The 27052-nt window shown below is 41.4% G+C and overlaps 1 protein-coding gene across 1 annotated transcript in view; it reads right to left on the bottom strand.

The window, feature by feature from the left end:
- Positions 1–4443: 4443 nt before the first annotated feature.
- Positions 4444–27052, bottom strand: part of DPF3 (double PHD fingers 3) — a 153574-nt gene continuing 130965 nt past the window's right edge. The window contains exons 11-13 of the mRNA XM_058806722.1: positions 6956–7068; positions 5598–5679; positions 4444–4514 (exon numbers count right to left, since the gene is read on the bottom strand). Of these exons, the coding sequence (XP_058662705.1) occupies positions 4444–4514; positions 5598–5679; positions 6956–7068 (266 nt within the window). The remainder of the gene's footprint in view (positions 4515–5597; positions 5680–6955; positions 7069–27052) is intronic.

Genomic DNA, 27052 nt, shown 5'->3' with positions numbered 1-27052 from the left:
ATGAAAAATCATGATTTCAAAGTTATTTAGAGTAACATTTGCTTCAAAAGAACACACTCAATGGTGGCTTTCTTAGCTCAAGAGCTGGTCTGAGGTACATTTACAGAATGTAAACTCTGCACTGTAAACTTGATGCAACAACACAGCTATGGAAGCACAGTTTGGGGGCAGATTAGGACCCATCTCATGTTTCTCAAAGGTATTGCCTTTTCCAAGCTATGGGGGAGGCTCTGTGCTGGCAACACGAGTTCACTTCCTCAGTGGCACCATTTGCATGCCCCTGTTCAGTGTCATCTCTCCACCCCTCTGGTTTCTGAGTCTGCCCCTGCAGGTGCTGCCCTCCCCAGCCAGTCTTCCCACAATGGACAGAAAACTGGGCAGAGCAGCACACAAATGTGATGGAGGGAGAGCCAGAGGCAAGCCATGGTTTCACACAATACAGTCTGAATTGTTCAGTCTCTGGAACAGCCCGAGGTAGCCAATACCAAAATAGATGCCATTGTGGGCATGAAGGAGGTAATGTACAATTTACTGCATCAATAAAGATGATTTTCTCTAACTGACCTTTTTAGTTTATCCAAAAGGAGTCAAAAGTACAAGGGTCAAGTGCATATGTTTAACTAACATACTTTAAGGCCATTATGCAGATACACTTGTATTTAAATACATCCTCTCCCACAGTAAACATCTGTTTTTATAATAAGGCTAGGAAGAACAATTACATCATCCAGCCTGACTTCCTTTGTAACATAAACCTTTTTCAGTCAGACATTCCTGTGATTAAATAAAGATTGTGTTCAACTAAAATAAATCTAGGAATCTGTCCGTTCTTGATTTGAAGTCTTCAAGGCATGCAGGATCTACCATCTTCTGGTAGTTTGCCCTGATTTGTGCTAAAATATTAATTGCCTTGCTTACACAGAGGAGTTTTGAAAAAACACTAGAGTTTGTTCACCTCAGGGACTGCCCACAAACTTGCATATCCTGCCATAGCAAGAGAGAGAGCAGCACACTGAGCCAGAGCCCTCACACTGTTTAGTGGCCAGACCAGATCAGTGACAGGATTTGCCTGACAGCAGATGGTGTTGCCCAAGTCACACATCCCAGCAGTCATGCAGGAGACTATCCCCAGTGGGGCAGCAGGTGACAGGGAATCGCTTATCAGACTTTCTAAACTCCTTTTCCTCACCCCCATGGTAGTACCACAACCTCTCCTCTTCTCAGCAAAGCTGGTGCATTTTTCACCTGGGAGGTCAGTCGGTATTTCTAACGTGCACCAACACACATGGCTCTGAATGCATGGTAAATATGCCACTGAGAGGTCCATTCCAGCCCCTTATCTTGGACTCAGCTAGCAAAGAAGGGAGGCTGTAGCTGGAGGAAGTTCTCCACATGGGAGAGCTTGTATCTAATCTGCTGCCAAAGTTACCTGGAGCTACCTGGCTACACAGCACACAGCATAAAGCTGGAGAGATGAAACACAGCTGGTCCACAGTGGGCAAGCACCCTGTCACACTGATCTCAGGTGGCAAACAGTGCTTTGGCATTGAAGATCCAGCAATCTGTCCTTCTGTCATACTTCATTCTGATGAAACCTCAGCATGGCCACAGAGGAGTATTTCTGGACATGAAAGATATTGTTGGCTGCAGAACAGTTGTGGGAGGAAAAAACAGCTCTGGATCAAAACCACAAAATAGGAAAGCAGGTCTGCACAGAGAGCACAGCTCCTTCAGTATTGTCTCTGTCACAGGAATGGAGACCACTGAAATTCTGCACCAGCTGGTTCCACCAATCAGGCTACCTGAGACTTTCATGATGAGCCAGCAGTGTCTGCTAAACACACAGGACAAAACAACATGCATTTCCTCTCTGTTTAGGAATGCAGACATTGTCCTACTCCTCCAAGGTCAGAGTAAACATCAGGACACTGGGAGGTGATGGAGATTTTTATGATGGAAGTCTCTAGGTCCTGGTAGCTGAGGACCAGCAAAAATACTAACCCACATCTGCTGATCCCACCAGCAGCACCACCACAGAAGTTTCCTGCAGCACACACACTTCTCATTTCCAGTCACTCTTCCCAAAACACCCATTTCCTGTAACAGAGCCCAGTGGTGTCTCTGGTGAATACACACTTGCACTCCTAGCCACAACAGCAACAGGATTTTGTATCAGACAGAACCATGTGATGGTCCCAAAATGCCAGATCAGCAGGGTTCAACCACACCAACAGATGGGTGTAAATGCAAATGCAGATCAGCTGTGTCCTCCAAGTGCTCCCCAGGGCCAGGGCAGTTCCAGACTGGGAGGAAGATGCTTTATTTTACATTTGCTCAAGGGTCTTGTCCCAACAGGTATCAGACACCTGATGCAAGTGCACAGGCTTCCACTTTGCTCTCTCCAGACGTGATGCTCAAATTTTTTTGTGTTCTTAGCTCATTGAAGGGTTGTCACAGGGAAAGCACAAGATATTGAATGAATTTTACAGGTAGCCAGTGCAGCTGCTCCAGGAGAGATCTGGTCCAATACAATTAGGATAAATACTTTCTACATTTTTTTTTTCCTAACAGGTTAAAATACTTCTGCTGCAGCCTGAGAAGAGGCTGCAACAGTAGGTGGGAGAATCCAGTAGCTGACACAGCTACTTTTGGTGTGTAAGCTGAACAAAAGGGGAAGAAACTATCTAAATAATGAGGAAAAGTGCACTAGGTCAGTATAGCTCATCTTAACGAAGTGTAATTAGCAGGAGAAGGAAGAAAAAATAGCTCACCAATATTGTTTCACAATGTCTTTCAAGTGTTTGGGGACATTTCATTTTGCAGAAGAGTTTCAAGCAATATAAACATGCCAAATATAATCTTCAGTATCCTTACCTACTTGTACCAGCAACATGAGTCACATACTGCTCTCATAAAATTATATTATAAACCCACTTAAATCTATGCATAGAAAGTGATATACATCATACCCAAAAAATGATTATTCTGGGCTACTTGGCAGTTCAGGGAGTGGTAGGTTTTTAACCTTAAAATGTATTTTGTAGAAAATATTGGATGTACTTATTCTCCTAGTAATGTCTTAAATTATTCAAAGAGATTCAACTGCAATAATTTTTTTTTCAATGGAACTTTTTTTTTCAATGGATGGTCTCTCTTAAAGTTTCTTCATTTCACTAGTAAAGCTTTGTTGAAATAAAGTGGAACTATTCCTATTTAAATTTTTTTATCATTATGAAAATTCTTCTTTTCATGCTAGGTTCAGCAAAAGATTCTTTTCTTTAGAGCTGGGAAGGTTTTTAAACAAAATATGTCATTGGCCAAAGATGCAGTTGTAGAGAATTTGGGGGAAAATTATTGGGAAATTTAGTTAGATCTTGATAATTACTTTGACAAAAAACAGTAACACTTTGGAAATGCTGGAAGCCCAGATTAGGCAATGCCCAGAAAATTCAGCTTTCAGTTGCAGAACATTTTTGTTTAGAAATTTCAAAAAATTAATCAAAGAGCTGCATTTGACCTTAAGCCAAAATTGCTCCTTTTTGCAACTTACATTAGATTGCTTGGAAAGTTAAAAATTTTTACTTTCTATGATCAACTTAAGATGACAATTTTTCTTTTGTCCAATTTTCTGAGCTAAACAGAAAGTTAGTTGCATATACATAAGATTTTTCACTCAGAATTTTCTCAACAAAAAGAAATTGTCAGGAAGGTATTGCTGGCATTGCAGTGGGACAGTATGCCTGAATACACTGAACACCAAAGGCTTTTCTAACCATTTGAGTGTGTACATACCAGTACTGCTCTTTCTTACGCTTAAAACAGATTCGTAATGATCTGCCAAATCAGGACATTTGATTCAATGGAGAAAGTGTCACCACAAAAAATTTTGATCAGTGCTTCTCTTAGTGACAATGTGCTGTTCATGAACTGGGAAATATTGAACTAAACGCAATTCTCAGAGCACCCCTCTTAGGCACCCATGAATCTACAGAGTGGTTACAGTAAAGAGATTTCCAGTCAAGCCTTTGAAGAGAAACACCTGGTGCTGCTCCCAGCTGAAGTACTCACCAATAATTCCTTGGGAAATATCTTACTACTTTTTCATTTAAAAAAAGACTAAATGGAAAGCACAAGGCCACACAAAATTGACTTCTCCATGTTGGTACAACAACCCTCCCCCTTCCATGATGCATGTGAGCCTGTTAATGGCAAGCAGCAACCATGCACAGCAGTGAAGAGATTTCATCCAGATCATTGGGAAAGTACACAGTCCTAGCAGAGCCCAGGAGGTCTGGCTTAGTGACAGTGAATTCCACAGATACCTCTTCCTGTATTTGAGTGTCCATTCGTTTGGATGTGGGTCGTGTCTTTGTGTTCTGGGTGGGAATTGTGTGCTGGTATGGCAACACCAGGAGCAAGGTGTTTCTTGACTGCTGGATCTCCTCAGGCCTGGTAGCCAAAAGCTGATGCTCTCTCTCTGAGCAGCTCCTGGCACAAATGACAACTCCAGCTCCCTGCAAATGAAGAAATCCTTCTTATAGGATTGATATGAAATCAAGGCTCTCAGAGTTTATGCCAAGATTGCGTTAAATAATATATGAGATATTCCTAATATTGGAGTTGCCTGTACTTTTGTGAAGCAGACTCTGCTGCCCTTGCCTTTGCATCCATAGGCTTTCTACATGAGCTGCAATGCTGCTGGGGTGTGCATTGCCATGAGGTGTTTTATATTTTCACACTTCCAATAAACCACTTCCCAGTGGAAACCTTTAGATAATTATTAGCTGCATTTCAAGATTTTCCCCTCCTGATTTAGCTTCCTTTTTACCAAAGGTACAAACATTAGCTCCTGAGTGCACGATTAATTTGTAATTATTCTTGTTCTTCCCCTCATGTAAACCGCAGTCACTCACACTCACAAGCCTCCAATTCTACTGCTCTCTGAGGATTTTAGTCAGAGAACCTCTAGTGGTAAGACACTGGTTCCTCTGCTCCACAGCCAAGTGACAAACTCCAACCAGTCATAGCATAGTCCAATTGAACCCCCTGCAGTGGTTATAACTACATACCAAATATAATACAGACCACCAAACCCTCAGCCTGCCAAAATAGAAGCATGTCATAGAGAAAGGAAGGTAATTCCCTTTAATCCAGTCTCCTGCCAACAGGCTCTCAGATGTTCCAGAGAGGACCTCCCTGCATGAGGCTCTCTCTCCAGGACTTTGGCTTCTTAAGAAATCCAAACTCACATTTCACAAGTGCTCAATTCAGCTGACCAAATTGAGGTGACCAGTGACATGTGGGACATCCATGACCCACAAAAGAGCCATGGTACCCATGGGTACCCACCAAAGGTTCCCATGACCCACAAAAGAGCCGTGTTCTGGAAGAGAAGGAGACCAGGCAAGACTGAATAGGATATCACAGATCGCACTAGCACTTCACATCTATTAATTTTGTTTCTTTTCAGTGCTACCTCCCTTTGCTTCACTACTGTTTCCTTAACCCTGCATGGTTCAAAACACCTTTCTGAAATTTTTCTCTTCTCCACAAAGACTTTATTGTTATTTTCAAAGCAGACTTCAGTCATATGTTACCTTCTGGGGGCTCAAAGACTGGTGGATTCAAGCAATACATGTGATAGCCACGGTCACAGTCATCACAGAAGAGCAGCTGGTCCTGAGGCAGGTTTGTTGGAGAGACAGTAGGGAAACAGGGAGAGAAGGAGAGAAAAAGAGAGAAATTATGTAAATTAGTCTCTTGCCAAGATGAAAACTTAAGTAGGGTAACCAGAAATGTTCAGCTGGGAATGCAGATCTGCAACAACAGAGACTAAGGGACTGCTGGGAATGTAAAGGCTACAAGCATCACATTTGTCCATCCATGATTAGCCACCATATTCCTGAGAGGCTGCAGAAAGCCTCTCTCAGCACAAGACAGCTCAGTTTCTAAGTAGAAAATCACTATGAGAAGTGGAGGAGTTCCAGTCCTAGATGGCCTCATAATGCAGGAGTAAAAGCTGTTATGCCGGCGATATGCTGTACTGAGAAGAGGGCAGGCTTTGCTGGGCTCCGGTGTCACCATGTGCTGGTCTCATTCCTTCAGAGGAAACCTTTGACTTAGACAGTTTTCAAAAACTCAGCTGAGTAAAATTTTTGTGAAACAGATGGAAATTACATGACCCCACCATGTGCTCTGCAGCTCTTTCATATATTTGGGGTGAAAAAAGCTGCTCTGAAGTATCCTGTGATTCCTAAGCTCCCTGGATTCTGATTTTTTTATGTTAAAGCAAAAACAAAATTTCAGGCTTAAAATTTATTCTGCTGTAGGGAATATAGTGTTAGCTAATCACCTCCAAAGTTCTCCAGCCACTGTCAATTTTCCAAGGTTCTCATGGGCTGCCAAGGACCCTTAGCATCAGATTTTAACTGCAAACCCTGCAGGGAAGACACTGCTCAGCTGCAGGCTCTGGAAATCACTGGAATTGGTGATTAGGTGAGGCTTAGCCATCCTACTTCAAATGGTTTCATGTTTCCCAAGTCTTGTAATTAAGTTTAAAAAATCATACCAAGAAAGTAAAGAAAATCAGGGACAGAAGGAGCATACTTGCCTCTCTTGGGTTATCATTTATTCGCATCTGCTTCTGACTATCATGCTGAAAGCTCCCTGCAATATGAATTCATGGCCCCCAGCTAATTTCTATTGAATAAATACACAAACCACAAGTATTAGCATCTTAAGTGGTCCTATATGATACCTGTGGTAATTTCAGCAGAGACCCGTGGCTGAATGGGGACACTGGGGAGAATCCCTGTGCTCAGGGGTGGCTCCTCCTTGGAGATGCAAGGAAGCAGCAGTGAAACAATGACCACACCAGTGCCACATGCTTCTCAAGGGTGGGCATGGCAGCGGCTTGCAGTGATGCTTATTTGCATGAAAAGGTAAATGGACTCACGTCGTTCTCTGAGGTCCCACAAAGGCTGCAGGATTTGCACTCAATGCATTGCCACTGATAGGTTTTTACAGCCTCAGTCATGTTTGTGGTGAACTGCAGGCAGGTCGGGTGTCCTGAGGAAGATCGGAAACAATGGTCATCGTTAAGGCTCACTTATTGCTTGTTAATTAACCAGCATTAAATTTGGGAACAAAACACACACGGACATGGACTGATCACAACATGGGCTGCAACTAACAGATACCAAAGAGGAAAGCAGGCATTAACCCTTTCGCTGCCGGGCACAAGAGAAAATCAGAGTTATTTCCACCCCATTGGCAAAGCAGTTTTATTCAGAGCTCTTAAAAATGGTTTGGCTTTGAGTTGTTTTTTTTTTGTTGGGATGTTTATTTTTTTAAGAAAATAAGAAAAAGGATGAAATCAGAAACAAACCCAATTTCAGAGAGAGACCATCTGTCTTAATAGAAATTGGACTACAGTTTCAATTAGTGCTGTTTCGACCGGAACAAAGGACCTGGTGGAAATGAGGTTATTCTCCATTTCACAGCTTCCTTTCCTGGTGTCCAAATGGGTGGAGCAATTCTGTAGACTTTGCTTAAATGGAAGCAGTAGCGTACAGAGAAGATGCAAGACTTCTTTAATTTTTTTTAAGAGCTCTGCCACTAAAGTCGGTTGGCACAGAAGAAACCAAATTGCACAGCTAGCCTTCCAGGATCAAAACAGGAAACCGAAAGGAAAAAAAATCCCAAGCCATTTCCCACAATGAACTAAATGAAAGGAATAAAGAAGGGAAAGCTAGCAGAACAGTCACATCTAATCGGGAAGGACAAATTGCCAGAGTTACAACCCCCGCCCCTACATGCGTGTCGACTTCAGCTTTGCAAAACAGCGGTACCACAGTAGCAGGGTCAGCAATGGGCTTTCTGGAGGGGAAAATACAAACAAACAAACAAACAAACCAAAGGTAGGATGAGTGTTCCTTCTGCAAAACAAAACAAGACAAATACACCGCTGAAATAAAGTACTGTACTCCCAAACCACCCTTACCTGGCTGAAATATTGTCTAAGTCTCCTGCAAAAAGCTCCTGCCCGCCTTCTTGGAAAGCCCCATATTTAGAATCCTTCTCTTACACACTTAAACATTAACACTGTGCATGGTCAGAGCAGGGAGAGTCAATTGCTCATCTGTAGAAAGACTAGGAACATGGGTATGCACATCTTGCACAGCTGCCTGCTTCTTCTAGAAACTGGCACCATAAGTTGTGGGGGGGGTTTTCACCTCTACCCAATCTGCTGTTCTTAGACTACAACCAATGGAGTGGAAAAAATCTCTTCCACTTCCACCAGCTTAAGTGCCTTTTTAAGAGACGAGAAAGAAAGGCTGTTTCTCCAATAAGAAAAAAAAGGCATGTCTATGGTAGATGTGGGCACAGATGTGTCATCTTCATTACCAGACCTATCAGTAATATTTTGCTGCATCATCACAGTGCCCATCACCACCCTACAAAAACTTTCTGTATTTTCCAGCTAGTGAAGCAAAGAGTTGCTGAGAATTGCTGGATAAGGAAGTACTGCTGTAGGGGATATATTTCTTTAATGTGTCCATTATACCACCAAATGCTGTAATAAGAATTTTTGTTCTCCAGTTATATTAGTATGGTTGCGATACAACAACTAAACCTGTCCAGCAAAGAAATGTATATGCATAATTATTAAAGAAATTGAATAGAAAATAAAGGAGATATTTCGAGAAGGAGAGATCCATGAAATGCTCATATCACTCTTAAGCCTTTGAATAAAGAAACATCTTGACAATACTGATGGGCTCAGATGGTCTAAGAAGATCACGGGGTTTGGAGCCCTTGAAATGTCAGCACAAAACAAGTGACAGTTTTTAATGAGATTTACAGTGGATCAACTAAAGTTCTAGGGGCCTTGAGACTGCAACTAAGCAAAAGGAGATGTGACAAGATGCCTTTTCTTACTTGAGAGGACCACATATACTTTCTGATACTACCAAACTAGCAGAACCTGACATGACATTGAAATGTTTCTCCAGATCTGATTTACATTGAATGCAAACCTTATTTCAACACCAGTAAATAGAACAAATGTGCCATGCTACACATCAGGGAGAAAATGCATCCCAACAGCAGAGAGTTGCTTCCAGAAATGTTGCACAGTGCTGGAATATATCACAGAAAACAACTCATATAGGGAGGTGAATTAGTCAGACTTAAATAGCTTCAGTCACATTTGAAAAGAAACAAAAGAATGGAATCAAACTTACAGAAATAAATCCCAGCTAAATGCATGCACATCCTCACATGCTCACTTGCCTGTGCGCACACACTGCTCATTGCAGAGTCCAGCTAAAGAACCCTCCCTTTCTAACACAACATGAGGGTCAGGTCCTGTTCACTGCTTTATCTCTGTCCCTTTATAGCCATTCCTGCTCTCTTCCAGTTATCAGTCTTGCCTGTTTTGTTCCTCATTTAGCTCAAAAACACCTCTGCAGGTCTCCACTGTGGCATCTCACATCAGTGGTGCTTCATCCTTGAAGTGAAACATCCTGCCTATATTACAGAGCACTTCTTAAGAACCACACCTACCACAAGCCTAAAAGAAATGGGCTCTTGTGGGAGTATTCCTTAGAAAAATTAGGAATAGAGCGAGGGCCACAGTGATTTCTTTCTAGTAGCAAAGCAGAAGTATTTTGCAAGAACATACCAATTCATTCACTCCATTAGGCTCTCTCTCCAAGTACTGTGACTGCAAGAGTTGAGTCTGCATAGCTGCAGGTTGCTCTCTGTTAGCCCAGGGCTTATACCATGTGTAAGGCAAAAAGAATGCCTTTCTTCAGCCTCTAAGTCAGATGCTCTTTCACATTAAGCAACATTCCTTTTGGTACCATGATCCCAGCTTAATGTCATTGGAAAGACTATTTTTACTTATGCTATCAGCATGGTGAGGCACTGTAGTATATGGCAAGCAGACCACTAGATACTCAAAATATTAAAATTCTTTTTCCTTTCCTCCCTGGTTTCTCCTTCTTCATGATCTCTTTCTTTTCCTGCTACTTTTGTTCAAAACCTAGTGTTTTACATGCTATGAGAAAATTCACACATTCAAGACTTCCTGAGGCAGTGTTAGTGAACACCATCCCTGCTCCATATCACAGAACTTAGCATTCCTTCTGTGTCAGAATACCTGAAGACAAAGTCCTGTAGCTGCATGTGGCAAGCTACTACAGGTAGATTCAAATTCCCTTTCTTTTTTCCTTAAAAATAAAAAGGCTAATTCAGGCCACAATCATCTTTTACACACAAGGCAGTCCAAAATGTGATTCAAGTTATGGACACCGCGGTAGCACCCAAGTCAGAGAGCTGACAGTCTTCTTGCTATGTGTTTAAGATGGAGAAGCAGGCTTATTTCACCTAATTGTGTGATGTTTGCTGTGGCTAAGGTGTGCAGCAGAGTCTGCAGCTGAAAGCCAGTTAATAATTCAGGTGATGGCTCCACCCTGGCAAACCCTGGATCACTCTCACAAGTCTGTATCAGCTCTGCAGATCTAATTGGGGGAGGAAGTAACACATATTTATGGTGTCACCGAAGTCAATAGACAGACCTCTAAAATACACCCTGGGAGCAGTTCTGTTGAAGGAGAAGGCAATATGTTAACACTGACAGTTTCTAATCTACCATAACTATTGTCTACCTAAACTTTTGCTATGTTGCAATAGCTATAAACAACTGACAGAGACAATAAAACTTGAAGTGAGGTTTTCAACAGCTCATCCCTTTGTCTTAAAACAGTATTTTAAAGTGTAGATCAGGTTTGAAAGCTCTCTCATCTTTGTCAAAACTCTCCTCTGGATGTGAACTTTGAGACTGAGACCATATTTTATAGTGACATCAGTGTTTCACATGCCACTGGCTTTAATTGTACATTACGTCCACCAGACATCTGGTCAGAAGAGCGGGGAGGTGAGCACATTCAGAGACCATTTCTTGTATCCTGCACCTGCTGCACAATTGCAGGCGGATGGGAAGGATAATTTTAACATAAATACCCTAAAAATATCCAAAAATCTCTCCTACTTACACTGGCTGTATAACACTAAAGACCAAAACTGACATTAAAGGGCAGGAGCAATCTGCTGCTTCCAGTCGCTCTGTGACCAGTGAAGGCCTTAGAATGGCTCATTAGTGCTTTTTCAATAATGGATTCTGCATTGCAAGATTAATTGCAGCCATGTGCTCTGTCACACCCGCCACAGACTATTTAAGTTAACAATCCAATCAATAACCTTTTTCAAACAAAGGCAGAGATTATCTTGAGGGGGAAAAAAAGCAAATACTCTTTTTAAAAAACAAATGTGAAATTATTTATACAGAATAAAAGGAATGTTTACCCAGATTCCAATTCTTTCCATTATCTTCACAGTGTAGTGGTGGGCTTTTTAATCAATAGCATGATGAAAACTCACAGGCCTCCTGGCTATATTGCATCAGATTTATTCCATAAACTTTCAGGTCTTTAAACAACTATAAATACATATTACAGATATAATGCCCTATGTCACAGGAGCCCCATCCAAATAATGGAAGTTTACATGCAAAGAAAATGCAAAATTTCCTCCTGCTAAGATTGAATAAGTTCTCTTGTGGCCACTGCCATAATTTGACAGAATTATTACCATTACCTGTACAAAAGAAGGGAAACTTTTAGATCTAATAAGTGATATAATTTTATGGTTATGATTTAAAAAGGTATCCTTCATTTGTCTGTCTAAGAAGATAGATACAGATCTGTGCTTATAGATACACAGTGTCAACAACAGCTGGATTAAAAAAGGTCCTTAAAAATTCAGACTATCCAGGAACGCTGAAGAACTTGGCTCTGCCAGAATCCCAGGGCTAAAGAAGCTGCAACTCTCACAAAAAGACCAAACGTTCCTAAGGGATGAGATTGGGGAGCTCTTGGCATTTCCTGGCCCTTCCCATCTTGCACTGTGAAGGTGTTACAGTCTAGAGACCTATGCTTGCCTGCTCAAATGGAGAGACTCATGAACAGAAGCCTTCAAAAGTGTTCATGGGGTGAGGAGCCAAGGCACCACCTGCCACACTGTCTCTATGATATGGAGAAGCAGGAGTATTTAATTATAGAAAAATAAACCAGCTTTCCTGGCAGCCAAGACAGGGGTAGATGTTGGAGGCTGCAGGTGAAGAGCTCTTGTCTCACCCCCTTCAGTACAGGGCCCTTCTTAAGAAAAACATACAAACAAACAAAAGAAAGTCTCACAGGCACCACATTGGGGTTTATTTTTATCAGTCAGGACAAGAAATATCACCACTGTGAATTTCTGTGTCCTGGCTGAAGTGAGAAAACCTAGCTGTTTCTCCCAGTGTGTTCCAGCACTGCCAACTCTGCTAAAGAAGTGAGTCCAAAAAGACTCAGTGGTTTCACTGAAGAGTCTGGTTGGTCTGATTTGGTCAGAGACCAACTCTCCTCTATTCTGTCACAACGTGTCAGTAATTGTGGAAGAATTAATGCCTTTAATAATTGATGGATCTCTGAAACCACTCAGCTGTAGAAGAGCTTACAGTTCCTATTATTTCATTTTCTGGCCCTACAGTTGTTCTGGCCAGCATGGACAGAACTGAGTCCACAAAAAGAGAAGGGGCACTCTGCTGCATTAGCAGCAGGACTGGCGGCCAGCTGCACTCTGGGGGTGGTGGTTTGCTTCTCAGTACTGCCAGTTCCAGAGGAAGAACTTATATAAATTACAAGCAATTGCTCAAATATTTGGCACTGATACAAGAGAACCCACTTTAATTGTTTGCCCAAGGGATAAATAAAACCCCTGTGCAAATGGTGGTCGTTCAGCCCCAGCTGCAGTCTGGCAGGTGTAATTGGAGAAAGCGGGACAGACCTGTGTTTGAAAGCAAGGCCAAGGATCTTGGGGAAGTTATAAAATGGTGGAGTGAGGCAGGTAGCACTTGCAGCTCACTCTCCTGCACTGCCCTGCTGTTTCTTTATCCATGAAAACACCAAAGGGCATGGGGAGCAAAGGAATAAGTTCCTGCCACAAGACCCCTCATCTCCAGGCACTTGCCAGAAAATTTCATTGCCTGAGGAAAGTCCACTCACCAGCTCTACTCAGGCACAGCTTTGACTCTACAATGCTGCATAATTTCCTCAGAAATCATTTTAAGTATTGAGAGCATCAGCTGGCATAAGGAGCCTGGGTTACAAAGGGTATAGAAGAGCAAAGCTTGGCTGAGGCCACTCACGTGCATAAACAAAATGAAGTATGCACAAATGTGCATGCAGAGACCCACATGCACCCAAGGAGATGGGCTGTGGACAAGGCAGTGTAGCTCTGTGTGACACAGGGTGGCAGGAGGAGCTGGGTGCAATTCAGGGGTGACCTCTGGAGCATGGGACAAGCCAGGAGTGAGTTATTCCTAATGGTTTGTCAGTCAAATCACTTCCCACACACCATTCCCGTGATAGCAGATGCCCCATATCTTAAAGGAAAACTCCTTGAGAAAAGTTTTAAAAGAGTTTTACTGCAATAGGTCTGTGTGTGCCTCTCCCTGAGTATGCCACTTCCTCAGCACACACAATCCAGCCATACATATGTTAGCAGGGAGAAATGAAAATAAATTAGAGATTTTAAAAGTCTCTAAAAACTAATAATAGTTTAGTTAATATAGTTATAGTTAATAATAGTTTAGTTAATAAAGTTAATAGTCTCTATTAACTTTGGTGCACACAAATCATTGCCCTTGGAGAACACCCAGATTTGGGCTGGTGATGCTGCAGCCCTGTGTTCAGGTTTGCCAGAGGGAGGATGAGCCCTGCCAAGTTTTCTGCTGCTGTGTGGGTGGTCCCCACTGGCCAGGCACACCTGCCCTTCCAAAACTGCTTGGACAGGCTGAAATCTGCACCTCCATTTCGTATCTCCCAGAGGTTTGGACTGGGGCAGATCTGGGGCACAGGCCCATCCCTCTGTCCTCCCCTCTGAAGCCGAGCCATGGGGACTGAGGCACACCTGGCACAGGCTGCTCTTTTCATTGGGAACACGCTGTGGGAACACAGAACTGAGGTAGCAAACTGAGCCCTGAGCGTTTGCAACTTGAGGTGCCAGAAACAGTGCCCAGCTTTAAAGCCAAAGAGATCCCCCATTCCCCCATGCCCCGATGGCTCATCTCAAAACCAGACAGCCCTCGGCCCCCTCTTCTTCCGGACTAGCCCCGATTAACCACTGTTGGCCGCCAGACAAAATGGCTAGCTCTTGCCTAAGAAAAATAATGTGGGAGCACTCAAATAACCTTGTACTGAAGCATCAGCTTGTTAATGCACTGGTAAGTCGTGCCAGCGCTGTACAATTCCTGGGGGTGAATTAGGTCAGAGTGACCTCCAGAGAAACCACCAGGCTGCATCGCTGCGTGCTGCATTATGGGTAACGATCTGCTAATTGCCAGGAGGCGCTTGGGCTGCTTACCAACACCAACAGGAAGGAAACCTGCCTGCAGGCACCGCACGGACTCCATATGCCGGGGACATCGCTCCTAATGACGAGAATGAACCCATTTATAGAACATGAACTGGGCAGGAGGACCGGCACTGCATGCTAATGCTGCCCAGGCGGTGCCGCTCCCCGGGGCTGCTGCCGGAGACCCCCAGCGAAACCCCTGCGTGGACAGGGGCTGGCCTTGCATTTGGATGCGCAGTGGAGTGGGGGTGAGGTAGATGGAGATGAAAATGCAGGAATGGGAGAAAGACTGCTTATCCAGGCAAGATGAATCACCACAACCTGCAAAGCCAACATCCCCTTTGCCCCGGGGACATTTTCGTTACCCTTCAACAAACTGCAGTGGAAAAAAACCTCCGGCACAGCTCCGACCTCGTCGCTATGCACTGCAGGCTCCCCAGCCAGGCCAGCTCACACACCACAGAGCTTTCAATCAACTGGCAGGCTCACTAAACCCTTTCAAATTGAGCAACCAAGCAAAAATACTTGGTCATAAACACTAAAAATAGGAATGGAGGATTGGGTTTTGTTTTGCTTTTTAACTTGGTGAAGCCAGCTCTTCCTAGTGCATTAAATCCACCTCCCTGGCAGCCCATTTAGAACATCTCCTCCCCCCTGGGAGAGCCAAAATCCCCAGCTGTAATGAGAGGAGTCGGGTGGTATTTAAAATGCTAGGGAAATGGCAGCCTGAATAGCCTTCTGCAAGCACAGTGCCTTTGTTAAATCCCCCATAAAATAAGATATCAGTGCTTCCCCTCCTCCCCTCTCTTCAACATGAACGAGGACTCCGCTATCTGCTTGAACCCACATTTGCTGTCCAAATACCTGGTCCCTCCCCAGTAGCTCTCGTGTTAAACTGCCCTGCTAACACAGCCACAGATGGCAGCACGCCTGCAGGGCTGCCCGGCAATGCCCAGAGCTGCTCATGGTATCAAGGCAGCGTTTGAAAAGATTCCAGAGCTTCCACACTGACCCAACAAAGGGGGTCTAACCCGAGCCAGTGGCAGCAGTAGATGGGACATGTCATTGCCCCAGAGCACTCCAACAGGGGCTTCTCCGCTGGGATTAAGCAGGAGACAGTGATAAAGGTGACGTACCATGACAAGGACACCTCTTCACTAAAACCAGGCCATGCTCACCCAGTCAGTTCAGAGAGCACCAAGACAACCCCACTGCACCAGTATGGTCCTCCTCAAGCACCAAGAACTGTGGGGAGAACTCCAGCGGTGATTTCACCCATGAGTCACGGAACAGACATCTCATAAACACACTTGGAAACTTGGAAACAGGGCAAGCTGATTAATTTGGGGAAAGGAAAGGGGAAAGGAGACAGTATTACTAATCTATGGACTACCTTTCTAGAAAGAGTAAGGAATGACTCTAGAGTAATTCTCTGCCAGCAGGTTTCCAGAAATTTGAAATCAAATGGCAAACTCCAGAGAAATTATTTAAATTTTGATATTAAAGAAACTTAACTATGCACAACTTAACCATGCCATTGCATAGACAGTGACCTCATTGCTCTTGCATGAGGTAACCACATACCATCTAGGTAAAGATATTCAGCACATGATGGGTAAATGACTGATGATTGATGTGTACATACTGAAAATGCAAGAGGCCTGTCTTTCTCACAGAAGCATAATTTACACTGTTGTTAATGTGACTGTATATTCAGACATAAGTAGAACTGCCTCACTCAACACAAACAAGACCAATTTGGACCAAGGTACTTCAGTCTCTTGTTGAGTTAAGGAATCCCTTTCAGCTACCAAACAGGCAGTGATCCCCATGCACACTCTCCATTGTTTGTAATGCAGTGCCAGAAGCTGGAAAACACTGATTTTTTTCCCTTCTCTGTAAGTGAAAACCCCTGTTTGGTTGGGAATTTAAAGTGTCAATAGAGATTTCATCAACAAGACAGACAGTTTTTCCTTCCCCACCAAACTCCCAGCAACGTCATATCTAGAGGGAAGTAAGTGCTATAAGCACATGCTGAACAGCATCAGTATGAGCAGGGTAGGATGGAGTGAAATGTCTTTGTTTACTCTCTAAAAAATGCAGCTTCAAGGTGATCTAAACATCTGAGTGAAGGAGTGAATTTGAACAAAGGAGTTTCAGTCAAAAGTAAGTGGGAGGGAAGAAAGGATTAAGAGGTGGCAGGGCAAAAAACTGATTTTCAGAAAGGTTGAGACATTTTGTACCAGTGTCTCACAAATAAGAAGCTGGACTTTCATTTTGGAGCAGTACCTTGCTTCAAAAGAACTCAAGGGAATTGTTTTTAAGAAAGAGAAAAAATAGTTGCAAATGAAATGTTTCATTCAAGCCTGTGCACAGTTGGCAATAGGAAAGGGTCATTTCATTGAGGAGAGATTGTGTTTCATTTTGAATCAAACCAAAATCTTTTATCCTCACCATGGTATTTTTCAGTTCAGTTGTTTCAATGGCTTTTTTGAGTAAATGTCCAACAAAATGCTGACACAGATTAAAAAAGTAGGTTTGTATTTTTTTTCCAGTGGAAGACCACATGATTAAAATCCATGATCTCTTTTCTTAGAGCTCACCAGACCTTTGAGCCCAGATTAGTTAAGTCAAAGCCCTGGCCATTCCTTAACCTGTAACAAGTGAGTAGTGCTGCTTTAACCTACACAACCAATAACTCACAGCAGCTAAATACCTTTTCAGACCAAACAAGAAATCAGGTAGTTCCATGGCACTGGACACTAATGTCCCTCATTAAGCAGTTCATTAGTCTCGCTATTTTTCAACACCAAAGGTATAATTTAACAAAGCCTATACAAAAGTAGAATATTATTGTATTTATTTAAAGTAATTATCTTCTATAGTACTACAACAATCTCTGACTCTTCTGACCCTGCTTTTAACTGGCTGCTCCATTGGCCAGCAGGTCTGTTGCTCAGTGCTCAGTTAATGGCCAGGAAGCTGGGAAATCCTCTCCTATGGGTTGGTTTGACCAAGCTCTGGGTATCCCAAATCCTTTCACTTCAAACAGTTGCTGAGGGTGTTCATCACCTGCAATGTTCACTTGTTAGGTGGGATCTCACCAGCCACAAGATGTCTGGCAATTCTCAGTGATAGCTACACTGAGCCTAATGGGGACTAATTCTTCTTCACATATTGCCAGACCTGTAAATATGTAAATAGCCACAGAGGAATATAATGGCTGTGGATGTCCTTAGGAAATTTATCTCTGTTCTTTCAGCTCACTAAGTACTTGTAAAATCTCGCCCTTAATGGAGGTCAGGAAACGGTCCTTGGAGAGGAAGTTAATGAAGAGGCTGCAAGGGAAATGAAGTTCTCTCAGCCGGGGAAAGTTCTTTTCTCCAGATGAAGGAATGCACAATTCTGGACCATCTGCATGCTTGAACATTACAACAGCAAATTCAATTCAGAGAGAGTCTGTGGACAGTTAAAAAACTATCCTAAGCCTCTAGACTGATCGATGCATTCAGAGACACAGTCAATATAGAAAGATCTGAGAAGTCCTGGAACCTTCTCTTTAAGAATCCAAAGCCCAGATATTCCAGCAAAGGATGAGACTTCTGACCCAGAATTCACTGTATTGTTAAACAAGTTGTTGAGCCCAGGGAAAGGGCTGAAAGACTTTAGTGTTGTTTAACATATTTAAGCCACTCCCAGCAGAGCACTGATATGAAGCAGCTATGATGTGTACCAACAGGGAAAATTAATTTTTCCAACATTGACTTAAAACCATTCCATGCAAACTCTACTGCACAAACTGCTACATGAATTTGAAACCTATGTCACACTGGTTAACACTAAAATAAAAATACCCCTTTGGTGACAGGATGGCTTTCCACTATTTCCCATCCAATGACTTCCTCTCACCTTGGAGAGTTTGCCTCAATACTGATTCCTGAAATCATCATATGAAGAATTTAATGGCTGTTGGCTACGGAAAGAAATAAAAAATAGCAAGCTAAGTCTGCAGTGATGTTTGACAAAACTATCTCCAGTATTACTTAAAATCTCTATTTTGTTTCAAAAAAATGAGGCTGTATTGAAAAATTTGGTCATCTTCATTCACTACTTGCAGTCCACAATGAAGTTACTGACAAAAGGACACTTAACAGCAAAGACTGAAGAAATTTAATAGGAAGAGGCTTCAATCCAAATAAAAGATTACTCTTAATACCTATGCAAACATAGATATAAACTAGGTATTACTGACAACTGGTTATAGAAGATGACCAGCACTGAGAAATTAAACCCTACTCCAAAAAATCCCAAACCACTCAATTTCAAGACATTGAAGGGGGGCTGTGTCTGTTCCTACTCAAGAGGTACCATCCATCAGCTGAGTTGCAAAAGAAAAAAAAAAGAAAGGTACCTTCTGCAAGCTCTCTCAGGTAGGCAGCAGAAGTTCCAAAAGCTTTAGCCCCCTGGCCAGCTTCGGTGTTTAAATCATGTTCCCTTTTCCTTAGCAGTGCCACGGTTGGCTTGTACATAATTTAAAGTTACCACAGCTGCCTCAGGCAAAATTAAGCAAACCTGTTTCTAATTATGGATGGCATTATCAGCCACAACACCATGCTCCAGAAATCTGTGCTTTCATGAAGGTAAATGCCATCCTTCTCCCACCATGGTTCACCCCCCATGGAATCATGCAGAGTTACAAGCTGCAAAGACAAAACATCATGAAATGACAGCTGTGATAGTAGAAGTTTCTAACAGGCACTGCAAGAGCATTTGTTGAAACAGCAGACAGTGTAGTTAGGTCTTCAAAATATTCTGGTGAGGTGCCACAGATGGATGGCTCTCATATTATGTCATTAAAATCAAAGTTAGGGCTTAACTATGGCAAATGTCCAGCTTTAGTGCAGCAAACAATACAATCTTTATACAACAATTTCCAAGGGATAATAGAGGTCTTAAAAACATCGAGTCACAATTTGGACACACCCAGCCCAGTAGTCATTGCTTATGTGCTCTGCTATGCATGCCTGATGTAGTTGAGGTCTTACTCATTCACCTTCAACACCGGGGATGGGATGGGGTACAGAGAAGTCTATGCCATTGCTAATGAGAATTAAAAGCTTGGGTTTAGAAAGAAAGTGTTATGGGTTTTCTTTATCATCTATAGGCTGATGGATTTAAATACAAGTAGGGTTTACAAATCCAAGATGCAAATTTAATCAGATTTTCTTTTTTCTGATTGTAGGCAAAAATTTGGAATAAATCTTAAACCAGTCCAATATTCTAGTTCAGGCCAAAGCAAATTAGCTGGTGCTGTTTTCACACCACCCAGAGAAAACAGGATTCCAGCCTTCAGACTTGCCAGCCTTCAGCTCAATCTCAGTCCAGGGAAATACAGCTTTGGGGGCACCCATTGACTGCTGCAGTGCTGAAAGACATTTTTAGTCCCTCCTGCTGCCATTCTTCACTCTCACTGGCAAGAGCCATTCTCCAAACAAGAAAATAAGATCTATTTATGTCAGCATAAACCTGTCCCTGGGCTTATCTGTTCAGATTCTGTTTCTCCAAAACTAAATTTTTTCTTTAACATTTCTAATTCCAGACCTGTGACTTAAAAAAAAAAAAATAGAAAGAAAAAGAGAAAAGAAAATAAAAAGGCACAAAAATATTCAAAGTAATAAGACTTATGTGGAGACATTCCTTGGACTCTGACAGCCTATAACAACAGCTCTGCTGTGGTGGGAAGGATCCCATTCATCTCAACCAGGTGTTGACAGACATCCATAAAGGCCAATTTCAACATCCATGTTCACTCCTGGTTACCTTAGCAAAAATGTCTGACTCTGCACTGTGCATCATCACACTGAGGACAATGAAAATGGCAATGGATGTTAAATGGCAGATGACCTAGTGCACTGGTGCCACAAGCAGTTTCCTTCCTCCCAGTAGTTAAATATCTGCCACAAAGACACAGTCTGTCACACAGATGTTAAGAATCAGACAGGGAGGAGCCCATCTGTAAAACAGAGCTTTATAAAAAATAACACATTAGGGAAGAGGTCACACACAGAGTTTCCTAAAAAGATAGCATCTAATCTAAAACAGTATTTCCTCATTCTCTTTTCATTCTAAACAGCCATATCATTAATCTAATACATGTAAGGGGAAAGGGAAGGTTCATGCCAGCACTGTGAAATGCAAAGGGCATCACAGCTTCCAGTTACTCCAGTGGCTGGACTGGAAACTGGCATAGGTAGGGGCAAGACTCCTTAAGGCAATGTCACTAAAATCTATGCAAACAGCTATCATATAGCTTAGACTCCACCTTTGACTCCAGACTACCTTAATGCAATTCTACTAATCTCATAAAGAAGGCTACTAAAATACAACCACATTTAGGAAGATCCTCTATTATCACCAAAGGATAGAAAACACTCTTATAATGAGCCCTATACAGAAACACTTTTTTATTTCCTGCCTACCTTCTCTATAGCAAGCAACAGGACCATTTTCTGCAGTCCAATGAATGTAGAAGAGAAAGTAAAAGAGAAAAATTAAAATAATTCTTGGTTAATGCCATGGTTCATTAGGAAGTACAAAACAAAATCTGGGGACAAAAGTCATAATTTACAAAATGGAAAAGGGAAACAAAATCAATAGAGGAGGAAGTTTTATTTTAAGCTTCAAAGAGAGTATTATAAACAATGGAGAACTTAGAAAAGTAAATGTACATATATGTTACTCAACAATGTCTTTTTAAAAGAAGATTATTTGCACTAAAAAAAGACGTTGGTGAATTGCTTTGGGAAAGTAATATTTACAGAGGAATATACAGTAGGGTGCTAGAAGCAGAACTTTTATTTGGAAGAAATATTACACAAACTGAACACAGACCCTGCAGTTTTCAAATCTTCATTACAGTTGTGCGTCTTATATTTTGATGAAATTATTTTTTTTTTTCCTCTAGAGACAGTTCCCCACTGCATGTTTAGAAATCAACAACATGAGCAAAGCAAACCCATCCTGCTAAAGAGCCCAATTAGGACACAAATTGTCATTTAATTCAGTTTGAGCAGGACTACCTTACATGGTTATTTTTGACTTTATGTTTTAATCTGGGAAGAAGTGAGAAAAGGGAGAGGGAGAAGACTAAAAAATCTGCTGCTACTGATACATGGAAACCTCTCAATGAGGTGAGTTTGTGTTCTAGATGTGCAGGAAACACAAAACAGTATCAGGTTTTCTGTCAGCTTCACCTAGTCAACATGCATTTTTGTAGACATAGTTTTTCCATTCTGAAAGACAACATAAGCCACATTATATTTTTGTCTGCCTAAACCCTGAGGGTCAATCCCAATAACTGTTGGTGTGCTTTGCCCTCGGTTTGCTTCTCCTCTGTAGCAGGGGTGCAAGACAGAGCCAAGTCCAATCCTCTTCTCCTAGGACACAAGGCTATCCTGCATCTCTCCTAGACCTCGTCACACAAGACAATGAGCAGACCTGTGCTATCCACTGCGTGTGGATCTGGCCAACAAAACCCTCCTTTTTCACTGGGACAATGCCTAATGATTCAGAAGTTGGGATGTGACCATCCCTCCCTGCTGCCTCACAGGACAACTTAGGATTGCAGCTGTGGGAACTCGTATTTTTCTCCTGCATAGTAACCCCTGTTGCTTATTGCAGATGTGTGGTTGCACCTGTATGCTTTTCAAAGTCCACTACCAGTTCAGAAAAGGCTGAAATACACAAGTTTTCTACGTATGACATCATTCTCAACACCTAGATCCATGCCAAGGGCACCTAACATTTAGATACTTCCCTTACAACCAACTCAAAATCAGCTGTGGAATTACCAAAGCAAAAAATAATGCAAAAATGATCAGAGTTGTTTTCAATTCGCAAAGCCCTCTTTCAGCAGAAGTATTTCACAGAGTTGCTCAAGAGCAAACCTCTTTTGCCATGCAGAAGAGACAGATCAATCCTACTGGGAGGACAGTCCTTTGAAATGGACACAAAATCTGGTAACAAAGAAATTCAACCACTGAGCCTGGTCTTTGCTACTCCAACAGTTTCTGTGCCTAACACAGTACAGCAAAGTAGATTTTAAGCATCTAACAGGATAATATTATTAAAAAGAAAATAAATCAGTACAATCTTCACTTACCACATCCAATTTTCAAAAAACAAAGATACCCAGCACATGTATGAATGGCTTCCTTAAAGTAAGAGAGAGAGCAGAGTTGACCTTTATTTTCATTATTTTAAAAAAGGTTTTTCCTTAAAGTAAATATTCAGTCTTTATTTTACAGTAAGTGCTTTTTAAAATTTCATGTCTTCACAAAATTGCATTTAAAATTTGAAGTAAAATGTATTTCAAATAAAAATACTGTGCAACTTCAGCACTTCTTTCTTAAATATTGAAATAAATAAAATAGTTGTCTTTTTCAGTCTGTTTGTTTTTCAGTCAGTTCTACTGTAGATCAATTCCAATCTGACCTGGGTTTATACACACACTTAAAAGAAAGTGAAATCAAGACTTCAAAAAACTTCTTTGTATTGCACCAGCTTAGGGCATCCCCAGAACTTCTCTCAACAGTTGGCAGCCAACTTCCCACAGTCCAGACTCCTGTGCCAGATGGAACTCAGGTACAGACGACTCAGGGCAAGGAAAGAAGTATCAAAGCATTCTGGCTTCTCTCGGTCTTCTTCTGAAATGTTTTGCTTGAAGGCTGCTGGAATCCACGAGGGCAGGGCTGACTGCAGAGGAAAAGGCAATACAAAGTAAAACTAAACAAACTCAAGCAGACAAAAAAAAAAAGCACATGTTCAGAAAAAAACCTCAGAAACAGCACAAACCAAACTTCCAACATTGCTTGAATTCTCATTCCTTGAAAGTATAGCTCAACAGACTCAGTTTCAACTGACTGTGGAAGCCATAAATGAACACAAAGCAAACAAATAGGATAAGAAAAAGCATATTGACAAGAAAGGCACTGCACACTGTCAATCTTTCTTCTCAGGAACATTATTAAATAACCTTCATCATTCAGCTTAGAGAGCTGTGTCTTCAGTAGAGGTTAAGACCTTTGCTTATGAAATCCTGCCCTAATTACCTTCCTCTTTTACTAATTATTTGTAGGGAGCCACAAGCATATACAGCATGGCACAAAAGACATTTTCAGAAGTCTAAACAATACACATGGAGTGACAGTAATGCAATAACTTCTGGAAAGAATGAAAGATTGTATTTTTCATTGCATTTATTCCATGAATTGACTAAGTTACATAATGCTAAGATCCTGAACAGGATTAGATAGCAAATAAAATCATCTCTATTTTCACAAAATTCCAAGTGCCTCTTCCCATATCTTCCCACATGTCTCATATCAGTTCTAGACTAAATGAAGGTCCAAAATCTTAGGAACTGCCAGACACCAAAAGAATAAGTCATAGATATGAACTGGCAGCATCTTCTTAACAGAGCTATCAGGCCTGGAAACCCCAAGAGCTGGGTTTTGTCCTAAATGTTTTTGCCACTTTTCTTCTCTGAAATTGGCAACTTAGCATTTGTGGAAATACAGACAGGGACATCAAAATAGTTCTGACACAATTTCAGTATTGTATGGTATTTATACAGGTTGGGGTTTTTTTCAACACTGGTAGATATCTGGCAAAGAGAACAAAGATTGGTAGGGTTTATTGTAATGGCTTAGTCAGCAAAAACTCATCCCAGCTGAATTCCTGCACTCAGAAGTTTGTCAAAATAACCCTATGTGAGCATGAACTCATTCATGTGCCTCATACTTTTACTTATAGCTACAAATTTCATATAAATAAGAAAAAATAAAGATAATATTAAATGGGTGCTTACTGGAAACATCTACATATGTAGCAACACAAAACACACTGGGCATATTTTGCAGTTTTTATAATAAGATGACTCCCAGTGGGGTCAATACAATGTTTGCTTGAGGATTTGATTCACTAAAACTGCTTGCCATGGGGAAGAGGCAAATTGCACAAAGAGCCAGGCTTTGAAAGTTCCATAGTTTTATGGTATTTGAACTATTATTTTGGGGCCCATCTCAAAATATCATTGCAAGAATTAACCAAAGAAAGGCAAAGTGGGCATGAGAGAACACAGTGGTGCCCCAGCACTGTCTGGACTCTGACTCTCTGGGTGCAGTTCTTGTTTTCTCCATGCACCAGCAGGCAGCAAACTGAGTCTCTGTCTTCAATCAAGAGCCTAAGTTGAGGTCTCTAACATGGCAAAATGGAACTCAAAATGAATAACTAATGTAAAAGCTCAAAGGCAAAACAATGCGGGGAGGGGACTCTAATAACACATTCTGCTGAAACAAATGACCATCTCAGAGCTTGTCTACACCATACCAGCAAGCATATTAATAGAGAGGTTTCATTCAATAAAAGCAATAGCTAAGAAAGCCCAGTGGTAATCCTTCTGAAGTCAGTGGTAGAGTTCTCTCTGGCCCTTGTTTCAGCAGCCTAGGCTCATCATTTATGACCTTACCACATATATATGATGTTATTTCAAGCACCATTACATATTCAATAAATAAAAATATAGCCCATAAAACTGGGGGGTGTCTGGGTGAAGGGAAGAGATGCAAAGTGAAGCAAGATAGATTTCAGTTCCTCTTCCACCACATGGCCGTTTCTCCTTTTACTTTTTAACTTCTATGCCAGAATCTTGTATTTGCTTTAAATTTTCTCAGTGTATATTATCATGCTTGAAATTTTATACTGTTTTAATGGAAGAGCTGAGGTCTGTCCCTGCTAAAATTTCAAGTAATTAAATGCTTCAAAAGGGAATAGGCTAAGGATCAGTGCCCACTCCATGTAGCCTTTCTTCTCCCCTATCAGTTGCTTAAGCAACATGCCACTTCCTTCATTCTCCTGCTCCCATCTGTGAATCAGAGTTAGCAGAGGATGACTCCAGAAACTATGTGTGTTTTCTAAGATCCTTTAGTATGGAGCAGTGGAAAGGTGCCTGAGGAGACAGCTTACATTATTTAACATAGAAAAGTCTGCATTAAGGGCCTGAAATGAAACACCCCTTTGTTCACATTTCACATTGGGTTTGTCTTATTTGGGTATGTGGTTTGTTTGGAACATGTGTTTCAGGATACTCTTTGGAAAGCCTTGTGTCAACCTTCCTGTAATAAGAAGGACATCTGGAAGATGAGAACTGGAGAACTGGGATAGCCAGGGTTGTAATTAGTTGAAGGACTACACCTTTGAAGAATTTATGAAGAACAGAAAGTTTCAATTGAATTGCTGAAATCACTGGGGAATAAAGAGCATCACAATTCATTCTGATTTCAAAGATAAATGTTTAATTACAAAACAGAATTCACATTGCAAACTTTTTTTATGCCTCCCTAGTTTGGTTTGGGACCTACGTGCCCTTTAAGATACAATTGACACTGTGCAGTTCTCTCATTTCTGAGTTGGTTATGCTAGTGTCAGAGTCCTTTCTTTTTTTTTTTTTTTTTTAATTTCACTTATGAAACATTCTCCTATATATTTTCTGCCTAATTAACATTGTCATCTTCCCCTCATGAGAGGGTCTTGTGCAGCAGCCCCTTTGCTTTGCTTTCATCTTCCTTCAGCTCAGGAACTACCAACCTTCTTTCCCTCTTCCCAGCCTTCACTCCAGCACTACATATCCTGAGAATATTTTATTTCCATATTATCACTCCATGCCATATTCACCATTAACTCTACTTTACAACCTAGCTTAAACAAGTACTCTTTTAGCTTCCAACTCTATGTCCTAATTTCCTCACTTAGATTAAAGCCTTCCTACAGTCAGCACCATACTGCTCATCCTGCTGGACTAAACTCATGTTGGTTATCTCAATCTCATAAGGCATCTTGAGGAATTAAAGAACTACTCTCACTACATAAAAATGAATTAATATTATCTTACTTGGTCTTTTAGGACTGTATTGAATGAGTGAGCATCCATATACACAGTAATGATATAAATAACTGTGAGGATATTTTCTATGCTATCTGTAATAAATGTCAGCCTGCAATTTTTATACACTTCATGAGCTGTTGTGACTTCTTTCTGAGGGTACTGGACTACCCAGTTGTCACAGAGATGAGTGGTTTAGTTGCAAAAGGATTAAGACTGTATGCATTGTTATAGTAACTGCATTTGTGAAACTAATTCAAGACTTAATGAAATATGGGCATCTGATTATTGTTTGTATTCCAAAAGAGCCCACAATGCGTTAGGCATGGTTCACAAAAGACAATGTTAAGGACTCCACTTGGAAAAACTCCACTTAAAGTATGCCTGTTCTGCAGTTTATACAGTGATGGGAGTTCTTCTGAAAGATGTACTTGGGTAGGTTGCAGCTACCTAATTCAGGTGCTGTAAGGACTGAGCTTTAGTAAATACAGCAGAGTAGCAAAACATTATCTATTTATCTTGCACTATTTCGGATGGAAAAAAGCACTGGTTGTGGAAGAAATCAATGTTTTTATCAGTTGAAGTACAGTTCTCATTGACAGCATTATGTCAAAATATAATTGATTTGACACTTGATTGATTACAATAAAT

Source organism: Ammospiza caudacuta, chromosome 6, assembly GCF_027887145.1.
Source record: "Ammospiza caudacuta isolate bAmmCau1 chromosome 6, bAmmCau1.pri, whole genome shotgun sequence".
NCBI classification, from domain to species: Eukaryota; Metazoa; Chordata; class Aves; order Passeriformes; family Passerellidae; genus Ammospiza; species Ammospiza caudacuta.
This window is presented reverse-complemented; position numbering and strand designations above follow the sequence as displayed.